General features: G+C 34.7%; 1 protein-coding gene across 1 annotated transcript in view; it reads right to left on the bottom strand.

The window, feature by feature from the left end:
• Window positions 1-25,694, bottom strand: part of DPY19L1 (dpy-19 like C-mannosyltransferase 1) — a 45,050-nt gene that overhangs the window by 12,749 nt on the left and 6,607 nt on the right. The window contains exons 4-17 of the mRNA XM_053993852.1: window positions 25,246-25,333; window positions 24,480-24,617; window positions 19,406-19,526; window positions 17,782-17,875; window positions 15,621-15,678; window positions 12,017-12,108; window positions 10,473-10,572; window positions 9,017-9,094; window positions 7,366-7,452; window positions 5,844-5,903; window positions 3,343-3,423; window positions 2,481-2,582; window positions 1,707-1,778; window positions 199-248 (exon numbers count right to left, since the gene is read on the bottom strand). Of these exons, the coding sequence (XP_053849827.1) occupies window positions 199-248; window positions 1,707-1,778; window positions 2,481-2,582; window positions 3,343-3,423; window positions 5,844-5,903; window positions 7,366-7,452; window positions 9,017-9,094; window positions 10,473-10,572; window positions 12,017-12,108; window positions 15,621-15,678; window positions 17,782-17,875; window positions 19,406-19,526; window positions 24,480-24,617; window positions 25,246-25,333 (1,221 nt within the window). The remainder of the gene's footprint in view (window positions 1-198; window positions 249-1,706; window positions 1,779-2,480; window positions 2,583-3,342; window positions 3,424-5,843; window positions 5,904-7,365; window positions 7,453-9,016; window positions 9,095-10,472; window positions 10,573-12,016; window positions 12,109-15,620; window positions 15,679-17,781; window positions 17,876-19,405; window positions 19,527-24,479; window positions 24,618-25,245; window positions 25,334-25,694) is intronic.

Below are 25,694 nucleotides of genomic sequence, written 5' to 3' on the forward strand. Positions count from 1 at the left end.
TTAGCAGATAACCTTAGTTTTAGTTATAATATAAAAATACTGTTTGTAATGCATCCATTCAGTTACTGAACTGCACATAACTAACCTTTCAAAAAGGACTTACATAATGTAGAATTCTGAATTTTGTAGCATATAGCAAATCAAATGAACTTCCAGCACAAAATTCAGTTTTACATTAAAAGAGAAGACAATACTTACTTTTCATATCGGCCTGTGTGAGATAAGGACCACAGAATATATTTAAATGCCTGAAGAAAACAAGAGACAACAAAACGTATGAACATACTTTCAAAAGCATTTTAAAGCATTTTCAACATTTGCTAAATTAAACTATACCTGGGTAATCTCTTTTTGAGATAATGCTAAGATGAAAGACATGCAATGTTTTAGTTAAAACTTCTTTTAGAGGATGTTTAATTAGCCAGGCAGTTAGCAGTTATCCCATCTGTTCCTGTGCAAACTGTAAGTTGTTTTTACACAAACTATACATGATCAAATTTACAAAAACAGTTATAAACTCCAGTTTTAGTATTCATCAGCTAAATAACAGAAATTTCTTTCCAAATCAAGTTTTATCACTGACTCAGGACTGGACCTTTGCAAAAATCTTTGTAAAAAGAATACAGAATTTTAAATACATGTTTCTGAAAGCCTGTGTTTTTTCTGACTGTACTACATGTTAAGGTTTCAGTAGCAGGAGCATTGCAGGGGTGGCTTCTGTGGGAAGAGACCAGGGGCCTTCCCAATGCCAGAAAGAGCCAGTTCCAGAGAGCTTCAAACCAGATCTACTACTGGCCAAAGCTGAACTCATCAGCAACACTAGTGGGGCCCTTATTGATGATATGTTTACAAAAAGATAACTCTGCAGCATGTTTAAGAGGAAGCAGTAAGAAAATTGGGAGTGAAATAACCCTCAAGTCACCGAGGTCAGTGAAGGAGCGGAGGAGCTGCTCCATGAGAACCATGAGATTGCAGCTTTTGGAAAATACCATGGTGATGTAAGTTTTTTGTTTTTTTTTCCCTGGAGGCCCATGAAGGATTATGGTGGAGCAGACAGAAATTCACCTGAGACCTGTGCAGGACCCCATGCCAGAGCAGGTGCACATGCCTTGAAGGATGCTACAACCCACAGAGAGCCCACAGAGGAAACAGCTCCTGGTAGGAACTGCAGCTTGTGGACAAGAAGCCACAGAAGAGCAGGTTTTCTGGCAGGAGCTGCAAGCTGTGGGGGACACATGCTGGAGCAGTCTGTTTCTGAAGAACTGTACCCCATGGAAAGAACCTATGCCAACCCCATTCTTAAAACAACTACAGCCGATGGAAGGGACCTATTGAGCCTGGGGATGAGCAGATGGTTTTAGTTTTTGGTTTGCTTCTTGCATTTTATTTTTAATTCACAAAAAATTTAATTTGATCTTCCTCAATTCAAGTCTGTTTTGCTCATGACAGTGAATCAGAGAGTGATGCCCCTGTACTTATCTTGACCCATGAGATTTTTCTACTCTTCCTTCCCCAACATACAGAGGGTAGGGAATGACAGTATGGCTTGGCAGGCACCTAGCAGTCAGCAAAGGTTAACCCAACACATCAATTTCTTTCCATCTCAAATAAATAAATAAATAAATAAATAAATAAATAGCAATCCCTTCAAAAAAACCTGAAATGTAAGTTCAAGGTAAAAGTGACTCAGTAAATCAATCACTTACCCTTTTGATGATTACCCCAAAAACCACCAGAACAACTGGTAATAGCAGAGTCTTTGTGTATCTTACTGGAGTCTAAAATGGAAATCAAGTTCATTAATTGCTTTCCTTCATCTGTAATTATTTCAATCACCATTTTAAAGAAATTAATATAAGGAGATCTTTCTAGAGTAAAATGTAAATGTAAACTCCACCCAGGAATCATACTAAAGACCTAATACTAGAGTCATCAGTAAATTATTTCCAGTTCTTTGGCAAGCCATCCAAAGATAAGAAATAGATTCTATCTCATCTGAATTTGAGTACTATAGGCTGACTAATCTATAAACATTCTAAATGCCTATCTAGGAACTGACAAATTAAAAGAAGTCTATTATTGCCACATTATGAAGCTTCAATGCTGTTCTGTAGTCTAAACCTTCTACATAAGGCCCTTGCAGCTCTCAGTACATTTTCCATATACTCAAAACCAAGTACTGAGAACCCCATAAAATCTTGTTTGCAGAACTGTAACCTTTCATTTGTTTCTGAGGAAGCATTTCTTTCATTCAAGTAAGCATATTTCTTAGATCTAAAATCAAAACACTGTTTCGGTTAAAGTTCACTTAAATGCAATAAACCCAATTAAATTTACCTTTAGTTCATTAATTTCTCTTTTCAAGTATGTATTTGAACTTACGATGGCTGAAGGAGATGCGGTTCTCAAATGTTTGAGTTACAAATAACGCTAAAGCAAGAAGTTCCCTCTTCCAAAATCACATATTTTGACCAAATTACCTCTTTTTCCATGAAGTCAAACTCAGCAGCGCAGGTATACATTAACGTATCAAAATCTTTGTAGCCAATAAATTTAGATTTCAATATATTTCCTATATGAGCCTGGTAAAAGAAAGAAATACCAAACTGTAGTAAGCAAAAACTGTCCTGTTTTCCATAACAAAGTATTATAAATAGGAGAAATTTTATTGTATTGAGAAATATTTTTAATTAGAACAGAAGTTTATATCATTTACAGTGTAGTTACCAGAGCACCAAAAATCTACTTCCAGTGTATTAAATAACATCTTTAGGTCTAACACAGATTGTACGGTGTTAAATAAAAAGCAGAAAACAGCAAAAAAAAGTGATTGCATTCAACAAGAGTATAGTTTTGTGTAGTCATATTTTAAGACTCGCCCTTCCTATCTTTTAACCCTTGATACACATCTGCAGACAGGTTTTTAACAACAGAATAAAGGGCCTGAAATATAGCAAAGGCTGTACCTGTTACAAGAAGCATTTCAAAACTGCCCTGAAAATTAGTTTAGGAGAAGAGTGAATTGACAAACTGAGTAAATAAAGGCACAGGTAGAAGATACCCAAGACAAACAAAGCCCTATAAATACACATTTAAAAACAAACATATAGAGCATTCACATAGACAAAAGTAAAAATATTTGTGTTTTTGCAAATTTTGGTAATAACATCTCAAAGTGATAATACATAATGAAAGAAAAAGCAAACATACAATCTCTCTCACACTTCTGAAAACAAATTCTGGAAATTCAGGAAAGTATATCAGTAAGACATCAAAATCAAATATTAGGAATGACAAAATTTTTGAAAGATACCAACCAGATACTTTGATAAAAGAACTTACATCATCAGCTATTCCAAACACAAGAGAAGTCAGGTATTTCAAGGTGACTGTCCCAAATAACCAGGCAAATCCTTCAATGACCTTGAAAAATATATTTAGAATGAAATGGATGTCTTTATCTTCTACATTTTTTTTCTTTTTTAAAAGGTTTCTTAAATTACCTACTACTTATAAACTCTCCTATATTACAACTGAAAGAATTTTGCACCACCGATTTACACTACAGCTGTACCACTGCATACAACACTGCAGAAGAGGGGTTAGAAAAGTTATCTTTAAACAGGAGCAGCCTCTTTGTCTATTCCATCTGTTTTGTGCCTATGAGTGTGTAGGGATTGTTTTTGGACAAGAGTTGCTCCATATTATCAGGATGTGCTAGCCTGGTAATTCAAATCTTTGGAGGAATTTGCTGATTTATAGCACTGTCTCAAGATGATCTGAGGTTAGAAGTTGATGGAAATATAACCAAAGTATGTCCAGTTACTACTTTTAGTTATGTATAAAAGTTTATTCCTGTACCAAGAAAGTTAAATTCTTGGCAGTGTAGTTTAATCTAGCTAATTCCTTATAAAACTGAATAGGACAACCTGTCTCAGTATCTTGTACTTGGGACTCACAGCAGATGCTTTCAGAGAGAATGCAACGAAAACCTGATCTTTGCCCTAATGTAACCAGGGTTTTTAAGTGACGATGGGGCTGCATTCAATCATCTCATTTAATGGCTGCTAAGAAATCTAAATACCTAGGAGATATCCTAATCCTTTACTGAATGCCTCTGGCTGTTTTTCTTCCACAGTAACTTTCTTATTCCTTATAAGCTTATTGCTGCTATCATATGGGGCACTAAAAAAACTGTAATTACATTCTACTTTTCTTCACTGGTTTTGTCGTATTTACCTTTATTTTAGAAGATGTAGAATTCTAACATATTTTAAAATCTCAGCTATTTGGTAAATCTACATTAATAATTATCTTCATATGCAATGTCAATAGATTTTGGGGAAGGCATTATAGTTTTTAATTTTTTTTTTTTGGTAAGACACATTGACTGAGACTACATGCAATATTTACAATGTTACATATGAATTTACAAAATAAAAAAAAGAAATTCTGCTTTCTCTACAGGTCCTTCTCTGTGATTTCCATCAAGTATTCTGCTTTTTGGTGCCTGCTCAGTAATGAATTGGTGTGTTCAGAGAACTTTGCATAAGAATACTGAGATTTCTCTGCTGAATAGTAGTACCTTATTTAGGATCAATTATTTTACATATGTTTTTAGAGTCATGGTGGTCTTTTGAACACCTAGCATTTAATCCCACCCTTTGTTTCTGACCTTCTAACATTCATACCTTATCTCATGGAGCTTAATTTCTTTTACAGTTCCAGTTAGACAGCTTCTCCAAAAAGTTCCTAAAATTTATGTATGTGACATTCACCCACATACCCTTATCTACATCCTTCAGAGGAGTCAAACACTTTTGCAAAGCGTGACTTCCTTCGACAAAGGCTGCATTGGATGTCTCTCATTACAGTCTCTCATTATGCTGCACATACATACAGCCTAACACCTTCCTCATCGTACAAGTTTTTATTCTTTTACAAAACCCAGATTTATAAAGTTTGCCATTCCACAAGTGCCTTGGATTTCCATTGCAGAAACCTGACATGAAATTTGCCTACACTCTGATCTTCCCTGGTACTACAGCCAGGCATGTATACATGCACTACAGTTTGCTATAAATATTTTCATTCCTTCCTAGTCTAATTCCTTTATAATAACTGTATGAATTTCATCCAGTTTTGCTATCAGCCTACCCTTCATTTAATAAGAATGCTGGTCTTAAGTCAGGCATAGTCTTGGTAGGCTCCCATTTCAGGTGTTTTTACATGTTGACATTATGTCTTAAGCAGCAAGTCAATTCTCATGTTTCCTACAGAGTTACATTTTATTCATAATAGTTTTGGGAGTGTTCTCCCTGTTTGGACATGACTTCTACTACCCTCCAACCCCACCCACACACTCTACAGCGTTTTACTCTGACTTGCTTCCCTATGCAATTTTAAGATGTTTGCTGTTGTCATAAAAATATCCTTAAAAATTATAGATATCCACATTTTAGTGATTATCTAATGCAGTACCTTAATCTCCATTTCTGCAAGAAATGTTAGCCTTTTACTTGCCTTTTCAAAATTGGCATTTACTTTAAAAGGATTTCCATACAGTTCTTAGGTTTTGTAAACACATAAAGTTGGCAATGTGAAATTAAACATGTTGCCATTTAAAGGCTATTTCAGCTTTCTGATATAAACGTGTGTTTATGCTCTCTTTATTTCTTTAGGAATTTAATACTAATTGCTGACAATTTATTAAAGACAGTAGTTCAGCTATATTCCTTGATTTTCAATTATTAGAAACGAAACCAGCAGTTGTTTCTGTATTTGACAAAACCAAAAAAAGTCATAGTTTTTCCCTGAAATACAAAATATTCAAAATTCCTTACCCATACACAGACTTCTCTTTTGCGCCTTTTCAAGACTTTTGGACTCCATTCAAGAATTCCCTAATAAAAAAAAATTAATGCACTTTTTCAAGTAATGTAATAATAACAAGCTATTCCAGTACCCTGAATTAGCAGTTTTTCCTTTTGGTAACCCTATTGCATCATATATTCATTCATTAAAAAATCTTCCATAATAAATACAACCTGACATACGAATATATATAGTATGATTTCACCCTGCGCTGGCAAAACGTGCCAACATAAAAACTCTCCTGCAGTTTGAGTACAATTAATGGAAGACTACTTTTCTCCTGAACGAGTAAGGAGATTCTGTATTATTCAGTTCTAAGCTTCTTTAAATCAAAACCAGTGGGAAACCGAGCTCTGTCTGCTTCTGTGAACGACAAGACACTGAAGCAAGAAATAAATTACTGGCAGCACAATAGAAACAATTTTCAAGTACAGCAACAGAGCATGGAGGGCAGTAGGAGTCACTCCTTTCTATTTCACAATATGTTCATTTTATGACACAAGGAAGACTCATTTTAGGCTAATTAGATGAACAATGTAATTAAAAGCTTCCAGAAATCCAGTTCATATGTGAGACTGAGGCCAATATAAGCATCCAAATAATACACAAACAACAAATACTTTTATCAAAGCAGTAAACAGGCAAGGAACTGAACAGGTTGAGAACTCAACCTGAATTTAATATATAATTACAAAAGCTGCTACAAGAAACTAGAATAGATTCATAACAAGCGAACTATACTACAGCAAATATGCAGCCAAGGCAGTTTTCTACTAGCATAAGTGAGAAATTGCCACACTCTTGCTAATCGACAAAATATAAATAAACAGACTAAAAAAAAAACAAAACCAAAAACACCCAGAAATTAAGATGATTTGCAGTAAGCTAAATAGGATCTGTTCACAACACTTTATCTCCTATTCCTTACATACATAAATCCTTTATGAGGAACAATACAAAACTGAAAGAGGTTGTGGGGCTTTTCCTATTTAAAGAAAAATTAAGATAATGAATGGTGAGATGATGAATCTTCAGTGAATAATTTTGCTAACACAGTGCTATGATGCAGCAGTTTCAAACAGTCTTAAACACTGTTATATATGGCTTAGTCATTTGTTCTGCACTCGAGGATTTACTATCAATAAAAAGCATTTAAATGAAGCTCCTCCTTGCTCATGCTTCTTGTGCTACAGTTACTTTGATCAAAATTACATACATAGTAAATTTTATATTTTTATAAAACGAAGAGAACTATAAAAGTAGAAGAGCTGAATCTTAACTGAGTTTCTCTTACAAAGAGGTTTTGGTGTAAATCCATAATTTCTTGAATTAGCATTTACCCTTTCACCAGATATCTTTATGGTCTAATTCTGCTTCTCATGTTTCTCATCTGTCTGGTAGTGCAGCAGTTGCACATTTTGTATCAATACATATATAACAGTACAGCATTGCAGTCTCAGTACAGCATATGATTCTTCTTAAGCAACTTACCGAGATAACTACTAAAGATGCAGCATAATATGATGTCAGTAACATTGAATTACCGAACATCAGAATAAAACACACCAGAAGAGATACCTGAAAGAATAAAAATGATTTAATTTAAAATAGAAAAGGTAAGGATTACCTAATGTGTTAACAGCTTTAATTTTAAAAACACCTATTTTACAGCAAAGTGCAATCCTGACACACTTGCAGAATTGTTCTGAAAATATGGATTGTAAGGACCTAATGGCAGCAGGTAGTCAAGTGTAGATAATTGTTTTAATTTATTTATTAAAAGTATGTAAGAACAAATCCTGGTCATAAGATAAATTTATGTACCACAATAGAAATAACTTCAGAAATTTATCTAACGTATTCATTTTTTTCTAAATTATTGTATGAGTTCTCTCCATCCTGTTTGTTACCTTTTAGAATTCTGGACAAACATAAAAATTATATAGAATGTCTGATGTCTTCTTTCTTCCTAACTGACAAACATTTATTTAAAATACCATCATCATCAAAGTTAGGAAGCAGAACTGTGACTGTTTGATCATATGCACCTAATTCAAGGCTGAAATACAACTTTCATCCACCATCCTGATCTACTGTGCTCTCTTTTTTAACAGAAAACAATCTGAATTACATTTTCCAACTTGGAGGACAAAAATCAATAAGCAAGCTCTGTCTTTTTTTATACACAGGAATAAGGAAAAATAACACAGTAATTTGCAGACTTTTCTACTCCCCTCTTCACATAGTTAAGACTTTCATTTTCCACAGAAGAAGGAGGGTAGGAGGGAGGCAATAATTGAAAACACCATGAAACAGACTGGCAGTTTACCCAGATTCAATAAGCTATCTCTGTAACATAACATGACTGTTTATCTATCTGAAAAGAGGCTATTTATGGCACTTAGGCACCTAAATTATGATATAGCTATTGACATAAGCCAGAAAGCTTAAGTATGTCATCCTGCTTCTGTCAAAAAGCTACCAAACAAATCTGCTTATTTTGTCCCTGCTTTACATGAGAAATGAATCACATAGAACTTACCACTGCCTTTACTTTATCATTTACAGTATTTCAAGAAAATGTTTTAAAACATATGAAATATAATTTAGTTACTTTTCTGGGGAAATACTTTCTTTTCACCCACTGAGTTAGCATAACACAATTTTAGCAAAAAAAAATTTAAACACCATCACATTTCTTAAAAAAAAACTTGTCTACATCTTCCTTTGTATTTAAAGCTAATCTCACTTCAAAAAGCAAAACTTGATCATGTTCTCAACTTTAAAAATTAAAATCAGTTATTATGCAGAAACTTACACATCTTTTACTTATCTTTCCCTTCTTTTTTGACTTTTTCATACAGTTTTGAAAAAAAATTTGTTTTCAACTTAACAGTTTCTTTTCTTGTCCTCCTTTCTAAGTATCTCCCCAAATAGTTAAACCACAAGATTTTTGCATGGTCAAGACTACAGTAGTTTTCAAAATCTAATTTTAGTTCCAATCCAGACCCCTCCCTCATCACTGCATGTTTTCAACCTTTGTGCAACTAAGGAAAACACTTCAGACAAATGGTCTCTTTTCATGCTTTGACTTAAGACTTAAGGTTTGAGAAGACTTAAGGTTTATTTAAAAAAGCATTACCATATGAGCAGATAGTATCTTCTGCAATTTGCTGGAGTCAATGTAACCCATAATACACACCGCAAATAATGAAGCTATCTAAAATCAAAAGTGAAAAGGAAGTTAAAACAATTTGCGCTGGTGTACTCCTTCATGCAAAAGAAAAGATTATTCAAACAATCATTAACTTTTATTGCTACTTTTTGCTAAGTACTTAGGTGTTTCATAATTATTTCTTTCAAAAATCCTGTTGTGGTACTCTGAAGAAGAATTATCAAATACAGTTGAATATTTACGAAATAAGTATTCAACTTTTATCAAAATCCAAGTCATCAAAATAAAGCACTAACACATTACCTTTCACCTTTAAATTAAAAAAAAAAAATTTAAAAAACCCAAACACAAAAGAACCCAAACTAAACAAACAAAAACCAAGCCAAATTAACCAAACCAAACAAAAATGGAAAAAAACCCCAATAAACAAAAAACCCCAAACGAGCCAAAACCAAAACACCCAAAATATATCAGTCAAAACCACAAAAGAATTACTCATTAATTTTAAGTTTTCAGCAAAGTATGGAAACATCCACAATTTGCTGTTGAGGAAAATAAATCTTGTTGACTTATGGATTAGACAGCCTCTTAAAAGTCATATGGGAAATTAATGAAACTATGAAGTGAATCTGAATTTTCAAATTTCAGGCTCAGCATCTTGAACAGGTTATAGTGACGAGTTTTTCTCAATATTTTACAGAATTTATTGGTTTTCTCTTATGCAGTTAGAAACCTTGCATACCACAGCTTATAATGATTGTTTAAAGCTATCAACTCAAACCAGGCATCATCTGCTTCAAGTAAGGCAGATAAGTGAAAAGGTCTGGAGACACAGATGGATTTCAGTCAACAGGCTATATTTCAACCAACTCAAACACAAAGGAAGTTGCTGTGTGACAGTATCCTACAGTTCCAGTCAGCATTCACCAGATTTCAGTGCTAACTACGGTTACCTCAACTGTCCAGAATCTCAGACTACAGCACTACTCACAGACTCATCAAAATAATATAGAAAATCATGCAAAATCATGCCAGATATTACATGCCATGCAAACACTGGTACATTTAAAATTTTTTTAACAGCCTGATCAATGCTTTTTTTTTTTTTTTTTTTTGTGCTTCAAAAGACAAAGTTTTTTTTTTTTTCTTGTTCTAATGTACTGATCTCAGGCTAGAGGCTGTTTATATGGGAAAAGTAAATATTTTTAGTCCTGGAGACAGAATGGTAAGTGGTGTAAATAGTCAACTTTTAAACTCAAGACTAGCCAGATTGATGTGGTAAATGGTGAGAATCTTTCCTGACAGCGAGAATGAAATCTGACCAAAAGAAAAGTATAGTTGTGAATTCAATGGCCGTCTATACAGAGCAGTCAATTTGCCCAGGTTAGACAAAGAGGCTATTTAGAGGTAAATATGGACTTACCTGAGTTAGAAGAACAAACTGAGCAAACTGCCAGGGAAGCATGAAAAAGATATTAGAAACACACAGTGCAATCAAGCTTCCTGTATTAATACTCGGAATCCTTGGGAAAAAGAGACAGAATAGGCATCAGTAAGTACAATTACACAGGTGTTTGCACATAATTGAAAAGTACAATAGAAAATGCAATAAAAACACAGTTCCCTTGGAAGATATTGATCAACTACAAATAACACTGCTCAAATAAATGTAATATTTTTTCCCTTGGGTGTCCATGACAACAGCTCTGATGTTTAATGTTCCCTAAGTATTTGATGAGTCGCTGATTACCAAACAAGTCTTCTCCTGGCAGTATGCAGTAGAGCAGGCCAAAGTATGACATTTGCAAGTGCTTCACCTTCTTGTGACAACTCTACAGTCAGGTCACAACCATACCCATTTCAGCTGAAATCACAATGGTTTCAGAATAGTCTGCATTTGAAAGTGATTTAACTTCTTTCTCTCACATTTCTAGCATATTTACTTTCTGCAACTTTCTGCTAGCAATCCTGAATGATGTTTCAAGGAAGGAGACAATGACAAGTACATGAAACTCATCTGTAACTGAAACCCCAATCTATTCTCCATGTCCTGAAATAAAAGCTATTTAAAATATTTAATTCTGTGTTGATTCAAGTGCAAGTTCAATTCTGAAACATGTCAAGTTTCAAGTTTCACTAAATTCTAGACACCACGTATCTTTTCCTCATATAAAAAAACACAAATTAGTGACAAGCAGGAAATACTTTTGTTTTAAACATCAATAACTACAAATCACTATGACCTAATAAAAGAAAATTGGTGGTTATAAGTACTAAGTTCAGCTAAATCATAAATACATTGTAAATTTGATGCAAAGGAGTTGGTGGAGAAGCCCTTAAGTATGAATGGTCATGCTTATTTTCTAAAACAGAGGCAAGACAGGAACATAATCATGTTGCAAGCCAGAAATAATCACCAGAAAAAGCAGGGCTAATGAACTCAAGAGCATCCCTGCATTAATGTAATTAGACTGCTCTAAATAATTGAACTAGTTAATGAGACTAGTTAATTAGTCATAGAAAACTGCAAGAACATACTAGCTTATGGGTGCCTATAGCATCCTCTGTTGCAAAGCATAGGCTTCCTCTACGTGCAGCCAACATACCACTCTCCAAGAGGGACAAAACCAATTGATGAAGTATCAGCTTGTTTCTCATGGGAAGGAAGGGACATCAACCAAAAATTCTGATTTTTACTTTAGACACGTATTTGCCAACACAGTAATTCTGATTTTTACGTAAATCATGTCTTCAAGTTGCAAAGTTTTTCCTTTTAATAAGTGAGTAATATGACTGCAGTTCTACTGGTGCAGCGTCTGCAATGTAACAGCCAGAGGAAAGTTTCTCTGTTAATGATACCATTGTTACAGCACATGGAGGCATTTAAATAAAGGCACTTAAATAAATGTCCTGTGACATTCAGTTTTTTTAAAGCATTGTAAAGACCCAGTATAAACTGAGAGGTACCTGAGAATATAGGTCAAAAGCAACATCTGCATCACAAGGAAAGGGTACGAGAAACTTTCACGAAGAGGTGGAGTCCACATGACACGAGTGCACTGAAAGTAAGAACTGGGTTAGATGGTAACATTCACTGATACACTTCCATAAAACCGCGCATTTGTATTTAAAAATGAATGACTACAGATACTGCAATAAAGCAAAAACCAAGCTATATGAGGTTTTAGTCAGAAAAGAGGAAGGAAAACAAAGTGGCTTCCACACTTGGGGCCTAATATACACTGTTTAATTAAAATAGATCACTGTTTTTCCAAAATGAAATGTGGCAGCTAGAGAATATCCAAGAAAAAAGCAGGGCAGCAGCTACTTGTCCCTGATTTTGCTGAAATAATCAACTCTTCTAGGTAAATAATTCTCAAATTCATGCAGTGACTTGCCACACTTAGAGACAGTGTGTTGGGAGATGATCTGAAAGATAAAGCAATATATTCCTCATTATGCTAGAGTTCTTTAAGTTATAAACATTTCACATTTCTATTAGTATCAGCACATTAAGTATAAAATCTGAAGCTGCCTGAGAAACAGGCCAATACACTAAACTCATGAAATGAAGCTCATACAGACCCTATACTACTTATACATAACTTATGTATTCTACTCTTTAACCCTAATAAAGCAAAGCATAATACACTGAAGTCAACTGAATAGCTTTTCATTAATTTCTTAATTAATGGATTCATGACAAATAAATAATAGGCCTCATGGCAAATGGCTCAGCTGCAACTGTTGACTGTTTATATTCAGCTCTTTACAAAGTGCTTGCACTGACCTTAAAAAAAAGAACAAATATGACTTTACAGGAGTACTTTGACATACAAAAAACAGGTTCAAATTGGCTATCAAGAGGTTTGCATTAAAAATTAGAAATAAGTTCTTTACAGCTACAAGAGAAAAATATAATTAATCTTAACATGGACTGTAATGAATCTACAAAAATACTGCTGCCAAGATGTTCCTTCTCTTTTGCTTCCCAGAATCTTTAAACCACTTTTTAAAATATTGTCTTACCAAACAAGTCACTAAAATCAACATTATATAATTCCTTGCTTATTGTCTTGCTATTTCCCAAGTATGATAAATTAATAGTGTAAAATAAAAGCAAAGAACAGAAACCCATCACATTAATCACAGTCTCTGACTCTAGAAGCACTCTTGGTAAAAGCTGCACCAATTATCATTAAAATAAACCTTTCATAAATATATGTATTAATATGCTGTCCTCAGATGACTGCACAGATGTGATGAGGTTTTTTTTTAATAAGCAATAAATATAATCATGATTATTCTAAAGCAGTGTAGTCATTTTGCATATTTTCAAGACTACAGCAACATTTGGTTTACCAAATCTTATGATACTGGAGAAGATAAGACAGGAAAAAAATGATGAGCATACACAATCATAAAAAGGAAGCATCCTTAGAAGTGGATTGACTAACATGGGCTACACTACTTTTCTATATTTGGAATGTAATGCTAAATTCAATCATCTGTGGATGATTTATCAAGGCTATAAACTCACTCTGCTGCAGGTAGAAATATATCAGATTTGTCTAAGTTTGAATCTTTAAAATACAGTAGCACAAGCACAGAACAAACCAAAACATCCAGCCTTAGGGTGACTAGCTCAAAGTCAGAGAGCATTTTTACATACCACTTTTACATAGCATTACAGCTGAGATACCAAGGCTTGCAGCAGGCTTACTTGTGTAGCTCAGTCCTATCCTTCCCAAATAGGAAAGGAAGTTTTTGGCAGCTAGTCTAGCTCGACTGCATCCACTGTCGACCCACACAAGATGATCTGCACATAATCACAAGCCTATCAAAGAGCTGGGCATCTCTTAGACACACACAGGCACACCCACAGCACGGCATTCAACAGAGCACCCAGTGAGGAGAGACCCCCTGTGCACCTGGAACTACAGGTACTACCATAGCCATATACACAACAATATCAAATAAGTCAGAGTTTTTCCATTCAGCTACAGACCAAACATGAAGTGCCAGCTGGGATCCAACGCTGCACCTCTGCAAGTATTTCCTACTGTTCTCCAGAAATCCATACAGTTGAGCTTGAATCAGGGTCGCCTTCCTTAAGCCCTACCAAAGCCCAGACTACATCTGTGTAGAGCTATGCAGATCTGATTTCACACCATTCTCCAAATTACATTATCTGTGCTTTTTTTTCCCCAAGTCAAGTCATTCACAGAGAGAGAGAAGCTCTCCTACAGTCACCTACAGAAAGAACTGCACTGTACCACAGTGAAATAAACGGTTTTTTGCTACCACTACCTGAAAGTTTTCAACACATTTCTTTCTGAAGTTACACTTACCACCTTCACAGACTTGGCAAAACAGGACCTATTCTATTAGTATTCACTAGCAAAGGACCAAACATCATTTCACTTCAGGATGCCATTAAGAACAGAAATCCACATAAAATGCTGTATCTACAGTCGTAGAACACAAAATAATTGCAACTCTAATGTTTATCTGTTCTCAACCAGGCACTTCAACATCCATAGGTGACAATGATTTAACATGCTTAAATTCTTAAATGCCTAAATTCTTTAAATATCCCCCACGCATACATGGGGGATTTTTAAAGAAAAGACATTTCAAATGAATAGTTATTTAAATAGTTATTTTATCATACAGATTTTTGTTTTATAAGAAATCTGTTAAAGCTTACTTTAATGGAATGGAAGCATCTCTAATTCTGTTATGTACAATACATATTCTTACAACTCAGTGTTCTCTACCAAGTTCAGCTCAGTAAAGTAAGAAAACAAAACATAAATTCAACCCTAAACTAGTCTATAATGTAGTTAGTTTCCATTTAGAAGTTCTTTACAAATTTCCATTCATAAAATGAGCACTAAGAAAAAAAAGAAAAAAACAGCTCAAAGGAATAAGAATGAAAGCTATGATTTTTCTTCCAAAATATGAAACAATGACATGAACAGCATTAACTGGGAAAACCAGGAGATGATATAAGTGACAGTTCCTTTATTTCTTCTTTCCTGCAATGCAGCTTACTTAAGTTTAGCACTGGAATCCTTTATATACATACACTATTTCTAAATTCTGTGTATCCTAGGTATAGTATATAAGTAATACAGAGGCTTCTTTGCACTTTTCTTTGTATTGATGAATTTCCAGTAAAATATATAGCAATTTAAAGAAGCTTCTGAAGCTTACTCATGTAGTACATGTAGCCCAGTTATGCGTGGTATGGGCAAGAAAATAGAGTATTCTGTTGTTTTGAAACTTCAAGTCATTGTGCTACTAAGTTTCAATCTCAGGACCAATTTACATTATATTTCCTTTCTGATGTTTTATTTTAAGCACTAAAGGGACATTGGACTGTGCTATGTATTTTTCAGTCGTAGTCTATTTTGCTTTCAATTGTATTATTAATTTATTTTAATTAAGTTATTTAAATTAAATCTCAAATAAATAAGCAACATCACTACATTTAATGAAATCAGAATTAGCTTAAACTTCAATAATAATAAAAAAAAAAAAGGAATGGTGGGAGAGGGAAACCTACCTCTCCATGATTGAAAAAGAAGCACAACACAGTAACAAGGCCTCCTAGACGACTCCCACTGTGAAAAGAAGAAAAATAGGTACAAGAGAATCTTATCATGGTCAATGTTGCTTAAAAAATGTGAAGCAGCACTTGTGTATAGCTAAGCTTATTGGGGGGAAGGGAGGAAAGCTTCCAAACATCAAGGGAAAGCAATCAATAGAGTACATACAATATTAAAATACTAGTTAGACAGTGTTTATTTCAGAGCACACCAGTCCTTCATACATCAACTCTTTTTCACAGAACACCAATTTTAATGTTAATAACTTGGAAAACAGTTATTCCACTGCTCACAAATTTTGGTTTAGATCATTACATCCAGTGCTTTTAAAAACCAGGCAACATAAATGCAGTACTTCTTCCCCAAGATGTTGAGCAGTAAATTTCAGAATCTGCATGCTCAATCACCCAACATATATGGATCAAAAGATTAATTTAGGGTAATCAAATCAAGCACATTAAAAAAAACATATTTAATATAAACTCATTATATGGTCAATGCAAAATACAATATAATTTTTATGTGAAATACTGCAATGTTAACATGAAGAAGCTTTCTAAGCCCTTGACTTAAGTATTTTTTATATTTCCATATCAAATTCACCTATTGAATAAATAGCAAAAGTAAACCCAAAGATATTACTTATATTTTTCCCATTTCAAAAGAGCAGTAGAAAAGGTTCCTATTTGCTTGAACATATTTGTAATTGCTCAAGTTATGTGATATAAAGCAAAGAACATTTTTGTGCACACAAGTTCACTACTACTCTGAATGACAGATAATACCATTTTTGCTACTAAACAAAAGCAGCAGCCAGCTGTTATGATTCTTTAAAAAAACCCAAACAAAACAACAGCAAAAAAAAAAATCAACCACACACAAAAAAGCCAACCAAAAAAAACTGTCAAACCCTCTCAGATCCTTCACTCATCACTAATATACAAGTCAAACAGAATCAGTAGGTTCTGGGTACAAAATCTGAGGATTAAAGATACCAAGTGCTAAAACAATCTCCAGGAATTGTAAAACTCAACTTTACATCCCATAAATTTGAAAAGCTTCAACACTAAAATGCAAAATGACAGTAAGAACACGTTTAGCATTAAAAATGTTAGCCCTAGAAACAAAACAAAAATTTGCCAAAAAACACCCCAAACCAGAAACAAAACTCAAGGTCTATGCTTTCTAAAGAAAGTTGTGAGAAATAAAGAGTGCACTGATTTTTCAATGACATTCATATATAAAATGTGAATTTATGTATAACTCCCTTAAGAGAAATATTACAAGTTAACAACACAAATATTCAAAGCTTACCTACTTCCTCAAAACATGCACTAGGCAACCTCCTGTTTTTACTGACAGTGTCTGCCCTGAGCTATTCCTTATTTTAACTATCAGCACATGCTTGAGAGAAAGAAGAAAACCCATGACAATGAAGCCAGAAAATGAGTGAGGGGGAAACCAATCACATCTCTCAGAGGAAACTATAGCTGCCTTTCACTTTTTGGCAAAACCAACATGTGAAAACAGATGTAAACAGAACACTTCTGTTTTTCCAGAAGTATTTCCACTTCTGCTTTTCTGCTGAATGTGGAATCCATTTTTATATGAAAGTGTATTACAGCTCCTGAAATGTAAGGACAGATACTGAAAACAGAAATTTCTAGAAAAAGGGAAGTGCATACAATTTGTCCAAAAGAATGTATTAGGTCAAAACATATTTTGCCTTCTCAGTTACGTTAAAATGAAAATACGAGCAAATACGACTTGAAGCAAAGCACTGGGAAAACCCCAGTCTTGGTTAAAAGTACACCATCATTCAACTTGTGCTTAAAAATGAGTTACAGTGATAATTTTAAGACCAGAAATATGTCACAAGCTGTTTAAAGCACATACAAATATCTAGCTTTATTCACAACCCGGTGGTATCAATGAGATACAACCTCAATAAAATTTTCGAAAAATTTTTTTTAGTGACAATGCGCATGTAAAAAAAAAGCACTACTGTTGTACAAATAATCAATATCCCATAAAAATAATTTTACATTCACTTTTTCAAATTTTGTCCAAAAACAGACAGCTACTACCAACTAAATACCCCAGTCTCAACTGCCTTACCTGAGGTATGTACCATAGATGAAGAACAATGACATCATGAATCCATTCAACAGAAAAATCACAGCAACATAAAAGGAAGCAGGGTCTCCCAACCCTAACAAAAAACAGTTAATATATGTTGTCAAATACAGAAGAAAGGCCATATTGGTTATAAAGCACCATACAATCAGTATACTACCTTAATATATCTATATTATATATAAACTATCAGTATAGTATCTCTGTGTGTCTAGAGAAAGAGACAAAAGAAAAAAGTAGATGTCATTAAGACTCTTGTGAAGATTCAATCAGGAGATCACAGCTTTGAAAAAAAACAGGAAGAGTAGGGGTAGATATAACATTGCAGCAGTCAGTGACAGAATAAGCCAAGAGGGATGCATTAACTGCAAAGAAAAACCTGTGAGGTTTAGAAGGTAGAAATACAACTAAGAATATTCTCTAGACTACATTTTTATTTCACAGAGCTTTTTAGAACAGGTTAGTTGATACTAGTCTCTCACTTCTCATCTCTTGCAGGAATAAATCCATCTTTAAACATATCACACACAATGCTCTTTGCTTTCTTTGTTTCATTATAAGCCAAGATATTTTCCAGTAATGCAAGTCTTTCAATTTATTCATTAACAGACACTTCTGTGCTCGCTCTTCTTGCCGTTATTCTCTTTCCCACTATTTCTTTAAACCCTCCTGGCTCTAATCATTTCAGCAATACAGCATAAAAAGCCTTATTCATTAAAATGAATGGCAGCAAAACTTCAGTTTCATATGCAAAACTGATTATTTCCCACTGCTGAAAACACAGCAAGACAGTTTTCTAAAGTAAGATGATGATATGCTCACAAAACACAGTAGTCTCAATAGCTGGTGCTTCTGTTGGTTTTGTTTTCATGAAAAACAGGAATGAAAGGTTGTACACTTGTTTATTGCTTCTTACAAAATTAGAGAAAGTGAACCATTCAAGCTCTGAAGTTCTTACAGCCTTTGTGCGAAAGAAAAATACTACCCTGTCATCACACAAAAGCATTCTAAATGATAAAATGAAACAACTTCACAAACTACCATCTATTATTCAGCTTGAACTGACTGTAGAACACCTCGAAAGCACTTCTTGGTAAGGTACTTTTATTGTTTAATATGTACTTGACAAGCCAATATTTCAAACATGGGGAAAAAAAAAAGTGGTAGCGTCCTTGCTTTGGTGTCAAATCAAGGTTTAAGGTTGAAATTCTTATGCTGAATAGCTGCTCATGAGAGGAAGAGGATTCTTCTCAGCAGCATCACTAGGTAAGATTTCTCTAAAAAATCTCCAAAACTGAGGGAGGAAATTTTGAAATGCAGGAAGTTGGAATGTATTTGGAATCCTTCAGAAGTTACACAAATTATTACATGTACAGTAGGCTCTTACATTTAGGACATCTTATTGTTTGTAACAATCCAACATTATGAAGGCTCAGATCATAACTGTGAAGTTTTGAAGTCCAGGATAGGAATTCAATCTAGGCTGGAGGAGTTATCTAATAAGCAAAACCCACATTTTTCACCCTTGGTAACACAGGAATATTTGAAATACATAAAGCCACAAGTGCATGCTTCCAAGGAGAAACCATCATAAACCAGAATTTACCTTCACAGCTTTCAACAGGACTAAGCCCTTTTCCTCTGTTTACAGTCCAACATGTCTTTGTCGGTATACCAAGAAAATCCATAATGGTCGTATATATGCGGTACCAGCTGGCAAGGACCACCTAGGGGAAAACAGGATTAGAAGTTTCTGCCCAGAGTAACCTCTCATGACAGCTGGCCCTCATCCAGGCTCATTTTCAAACTCAGGATTTATCTCAGCACTTTTGACCACAATTTCCTAGAGGCATCTAACAGACTTCATTAACAGACTAAAAGTATGCCTATTGATACTTAGATGCTTTATAACAGAAATAATTTCGTGCATCAAGCTGCAATACTTAGAAAAAAAAACCCCTACGTATTGCATTGTCTGGAAGGTTCCTCATTTGAATATTTTTGTTTATCTGATATTAAAATCAGAGATGTTGTTGACAGAGGACAGTTAACCAAACTGAACTCATTCAAGCCAATTAATTTTCTCCACCTCACAAGAATATTAGTGGACCAAATCTTTAGGATTTTTAGTCTGTTAAATTTTGATAGGTCAATTTTAAGCATGCATTCAAAGGGCTTCCAGATGCAATGTAAGAGAGCATTTCCATTTTCCATGCAAATGCTGTAATGTTCTTATAACAACAACTCAACTAAATCTCAACACCTGACACAGAAAACATCAGTACTTTACACACAGCAAAAATGAGAACTCATCTCACAGCAAAGCCATTAGTTAATAACATTACCAAGCTATTCTGTCAGGATATAACTGACTTTATAGAGTTCATAAATGAGTAATGTGGTCATTCCAGTTGAGCTGCTTTGAAAGTTATAACCCAGGGGTTCCCAGACTGACAATATGTTTCACCACTGCAGTATTAGCTGCCTCTGCCCTGTGTCACAGAGAACATATATAAGAAAGATGATTCTCTCTTCTTGTTCCCCATACAATTAATAAAACTCTTTATGTCACTTCTGTCTTCAAGAAGGGCAAGAAGGAAAAACAGACAACGGGTGTGAGAGTATGATGGAGTAAATCCTCCTGGAAACCACTTCCAAATATACAAAGGACAAAAAAGTGATTTGAAGCAATCAGCATGGATTTACAAATGTGAAATCACACCTGCCCTGCTTTATAACCTTCTGAGAGAACTGTCTTGATAGGTAAGGAGACAACTGCAGATATTTTTTTAATCTGGTGCCAATCTGTTCTACATCTTAACACCAGATGATGGCACAAGGCAACATCCCTAGCAAATCTGCAGGATAAACACTGAAAGGAGAGACTGATCCTTTGTGCTGCCATTCAGAGGGACATCAAAAGGCAGGAGAAATCGGCCAACAGGAATCTTGCCAACAGGGAAATGCAAAGTCAGTCCTGCACTGGGGATGAACACCATTGTGTACCGGTATAGTTGGAAGCTGACCACCTAGAAAGCAGTTTTGCCGAAAAGGACCTGTGAGTCCTCATGGACAATTTATACTTGAGCCAGCAACAAGCCCTTGATGCAAAAAAGACAAATATATCATCAGCTGGATGTCACCAGGACAAGAAAGGCGACTCTTCCCCTCCACTCAGCGTTGCTAAGACTCTATTTGCAGTGCTGAGCTCAGTTCTGGGCTGTGCAAGACAAGAAGGACATAGAATAAAGATGACTGAGACGGACTCTTTGGTTGACAAGAGATGAGACAATGAGCACAAATTCAAATACAAAAAATTCCACTTACATAGGAAAAAAACTTTTTTAATTTGGGAGTGGTTATTGGGAGTTATAAACCAATTATAAACCAAGTGGTTATTTGGGAGTTATAAACACTGGAACAATCTGCATAGAGGTGGAGTATATTCAAATTGAAACTGGAGATGACCTTGAGCAACCTGCTCTACTTCACCCTGGTTTGAGCAGTGTTGAGACTAGAAGACCTTCAGACAGCCCTTCCAACCTCAACTGTTCTGGGATTCTAAAATTCATTAATTTTTAATTTCAAGGCTCAAATCTTCATGGCTCACTTCACCTGTGGCCTTCACACCTTCGCAATGTAAATCCTGTATATTTAAAATATAACTACATCTTCCTAGACTAAGACGCCAAGCCTCAACATTGTGCCTTACAAAGTACAGTATCCTGAATTCCTGGAAGCTTTCTGAACATCTGTGCCCTGGTGCTTCTGGTAGTGCACATGTGCATACATGAAGCACACAACTGCCCCATCTCCAGACAGACATCAGTAGACATGGAGAACCAAATCAGTGTCTTTCTTCTTACCACCTGAATGTGCTTTGTTAAGGACATCTGTATGGCATATTTGCATCACCAGCCCTGAAAAGTGACATTAGCCAAGCATATAAAGCATTCTTGCCAAACCAATGCTGCACTAAAAAAAAAAAAAATCCAATGACTTAATCAACTTAACCATTAAACCTGTTTATGTCACAAGTGCCTGTGTCTGCTGCAGATTTTACAAGTGAATACTCCCTAAAAAGGTATCAGGCTAGGTATTTCAAGCAAAAAAACTATTTTTTGCCAAAAGCTACTTTACATGAAACAGTTAACATGGGCATAAAAATGGAAACAAATCAGTAAGCAGCACAAAATTGCTAGGTCAGTTGGAGCACAGTGATGTTTCTGGAATTTCTATTGTTCTGTATCAGATAAGGCAGTAAATGCAGAACTTGGAAAACAAAAAGCCTAGCTTTCAGACCCAGGAGCATTCTATGGCAAGGCCAGTCCTTTGCTGCAAAAGAACACGTAGAAAAGTCATGCCCTTTCACCAGTTGCCTTTGAATATGCACTTTAAAGCCAACTACATGGATCTTTGCAACACACTCCTCATTTCAACTCACATCTTCGTTATCACCACCACACACAGAAATATCAACTGTTCCATAACAATGAACATCCAGAGAACAAACTTAACACATTATCTCTCCACCACAGAAACTAACACATTATCTATAATTTTTCATCAGAAATGAAAACACTACAATTACTAGAACAACCTGACTATGGAGCAAATACTTGGAAAAATCAACTTTATTTGAATTTTAACATTGTGCAGCTACAAGGACAACCTTGTAGCTTTCGACAGTTTTTTTTACTGCGTATCTGCATAATTTACATAAACGATGTATTGATTGCTACACACTCATTTTTACTTTTTTTCCTTTTTTTAAAAGTTTTTAAGGCTAGTACTGGCTGAACTAGCCTTAAAAAGTAGTGACTTGTTTTACTTTTCTTAATTAATTTAACATCCTATTTAGCAATGGGCTTTCCAGATTGGTTTTGATTAATATAATTTTACTATCCATTAAACAAACAAACATTTTATTAGAATTCAGCCTTAGTGCTACTAATGGACTGAAAGGGCTGGAAAGATCCCAAAATATCAAACAGGAAATGAAAAGCTTTCAGGAAGCATGACTGGATACTGAGCATCTGAAGGAAAAATTTTACTGCCAACAAATAAATCCACAAGCATCTTCTCACCACCCAGCCTCATTATAATCATAAGAAAATTCTATAAATTCAGACAATGTATTTCGAATGTCAAATTGCACCTATTGACAGTTTTATAAATACTGTTATGTGGAAACAGGAGTACTCAAGAAATACACTTAAAAAAAAAACCCAAAGCACTATTTGCAGGAAATAGAGACATTAAGCAGTAAATGACTGAAAGGAGTAGAGGAGACTATTTGTCTGCTTTGCATGTCCACACAGGCACAAAAAAGATGAATGAATTCATACCTTATCACCAATTTCTACAAGCAAGTATAATCCTAGAAATCTGAATGAACAGACAAACCTACACATTTTGCACTGTAATCAACCCAGTGTTCTTATAGAATGTCAGCCACACTATCTGATTTCATAATATAATTTATTTAGTCATCTTTCAGGATGATACTGATGAGTCTTTAAGAACAAGTTCATTTGACCAGTAATCCTTGATTTTTGAAAGTCAGACTATAGCTGGAGTCAAGAAATATTTTTCAGCTAAAGGAAATAACTCTTTAGTATTCAAATGATGTTCATAATGGGGCATTTCTAGAACTGAATTGCAATCCATCTGGAGTTAGAAAAAAATTCCAAGCAAACCCTAAACAAGTGAGAGGGCAACAAAAAGTGCTCACCTACATAGCATTTAGTTCTTCCAGAGCAAGGACTTAAGAAGCAAATGAAACCACTACCTGCAACTTGTACAAATACATGCACACCAAGAACTCTTACACATACAGTTCCTGAAAGCAGCTCTGCTCCAACAGAGAAGGAGAATGAGTATAAAAGCTAGGACCCAACAATCACAGCCATTATTGGCTGGTTCTCATAAAAATAAACAGCTGTTGACACATGAAATTACAGAAATGTAATTAACATTAACCGAAGGAACGTTCCCTTTGCAAAATGTTTGAGACACCCTGGCAAAACCTTAAGAGACAGAAACCTCAACATTTTTGTACTTTAAACACATGTTCTTTTTACTGATAAAAAAGCAGAGTAGCAATGTGATCTAACCAGGTAACAAGTGAAACATTAAGTATGCAACAAATCAACAGCAGCCAGTCCTCCACAGAAGAATTTCCTATGCAACATCTAACTATTACCACTCATGGATTTCACAGCCACTAGGAACTGTGATGTGCTTGGTCCTGTGAGTTTTGTGTGTTCTACTCAAAATGGAAAACAAAATAACCTCTTGAAACCTGTATCACTTCAGTCATTATTGTCACATACTTCTGATACTTCATACGCCTTATTTCCTGAAGTACATAACATCAGCAACCTACTTGCTTTCAGGGAAAAGAACAAAAAAGACAAGTATAGAATTGGTCTGCAACTTTTGGGCACAAAATACTAAGATCTAGAAAGCTTTCATCATTGATTGAAAATACTTGAAGTTTGGAAATTGATCACAATGTATGAAGTAACTTTCTCATTTGAAATCTGGAACTGAAATACAGTATTTAAGCAACAATTCATATAAGTCACTGTACCCTTACAAACACATTTTCCAGACTAACTTTTACAAATTTGTAGTCAAAGCTAAAACAACCAAAGATTTGCAGAAACATAGCTCACCTCTGGGTAAAGATTGAACCTTTGTAAGGTGTTAATCACTAAAGGATATTCAGTTAGTTTGTCATTCATAATGGCGCATACTCCACTCCAAAATGATGGTGCCTCAATAATGATCTTGAAGTAGGAATAATAAAGACCCTACAGAAGAACAGATTAATTATTTACAATTAAAGATGTCACTTCTGCTTCAGGAACCACTACATACAAGCTTCATTTTTAAACAAATTTTGTAATGTAACAAGCAGGACAGGTTTATTAAAGATGACTATCCAGTTTTCCAAATCTCTTCTATTACTGCCACCAAAACAAGTGACGTGGGTTTCCTTCCACTTTGTTTCATAGCATACCTGGCAATCTCTCATTTGGGCTGGTAACTATGCATTAAATAGTGTTTCACAATTCTCAAAATAAAAGCAGACAAAAGGGGTGTGTGTGTGTATACAGGCCAACATATATTAATTGAAAAAATGTTTAGACAACAAAGGCTGCATAAAAAGACTATAACTGAAAGCAAGGTCTGAGATACGTGCAGTTTTGTATTTTGGGTTCTCCAGAATCATACTTTTAGATTATATTTTAAGTGAACTGTGAAGTGATACATTCATAAGGATCACCTGCAGGTCACACACTCTGCACATAAAAGTGTAATGCACAGTCGCTGTAAGAGATCAATATGTATACTTATGCAGAATGTATTAAGAAATTTTGGAAAGCCCATGATCAGATTACACACAGAAGTTTTCCAAACACTGAAACATAATCTAACCATTTCCGTGCGAAAAGCCATTTCTCTTTCTAGTGTTGACAGGTGAGAAAAATGACGGTCATTTTCAAAAAGAGTTGTTATGTGACACCTGCCAAAAAATAATAACAATTAAAATGGAATAAAGAGGTTTAGAATATGTACTAAGTCATAGATAGCAAAGACCATTCAATGAATACCCAAAGTTTACTTACAAACTGCTATTGTAATTTATTCATATATTATACCAATATCCTCATCTATTCAGATAATTTTAAATTGAAAAAGTATTAACAAAGAGTATTTATTAAATTCTATGGCATTAGTAACAATACTATAACACTATACATTATACATAAAACTGTAATTATTTTAATTAAAATGCAGACACTGAAAGATTAAGCAGCAATTTTTCACCTGAAAAGCAGGCTTCACTCTTCTCTGAACAGGCTTAAGAAACCTTTCACATCATC

This window comes from Vidua macroura, chromosome 1 (assembly GCF_024509145.1).
Source record: "Vidua macroura isolate BioBank_ID:100142 chromosome 1, ASM2450914v1, whole genome shotgun sequence".
NCBI lineage: Eukaryota > Metazoa > Chordata > Aves > Passeriformes > Viduidae > Vidua > Vidua macroura.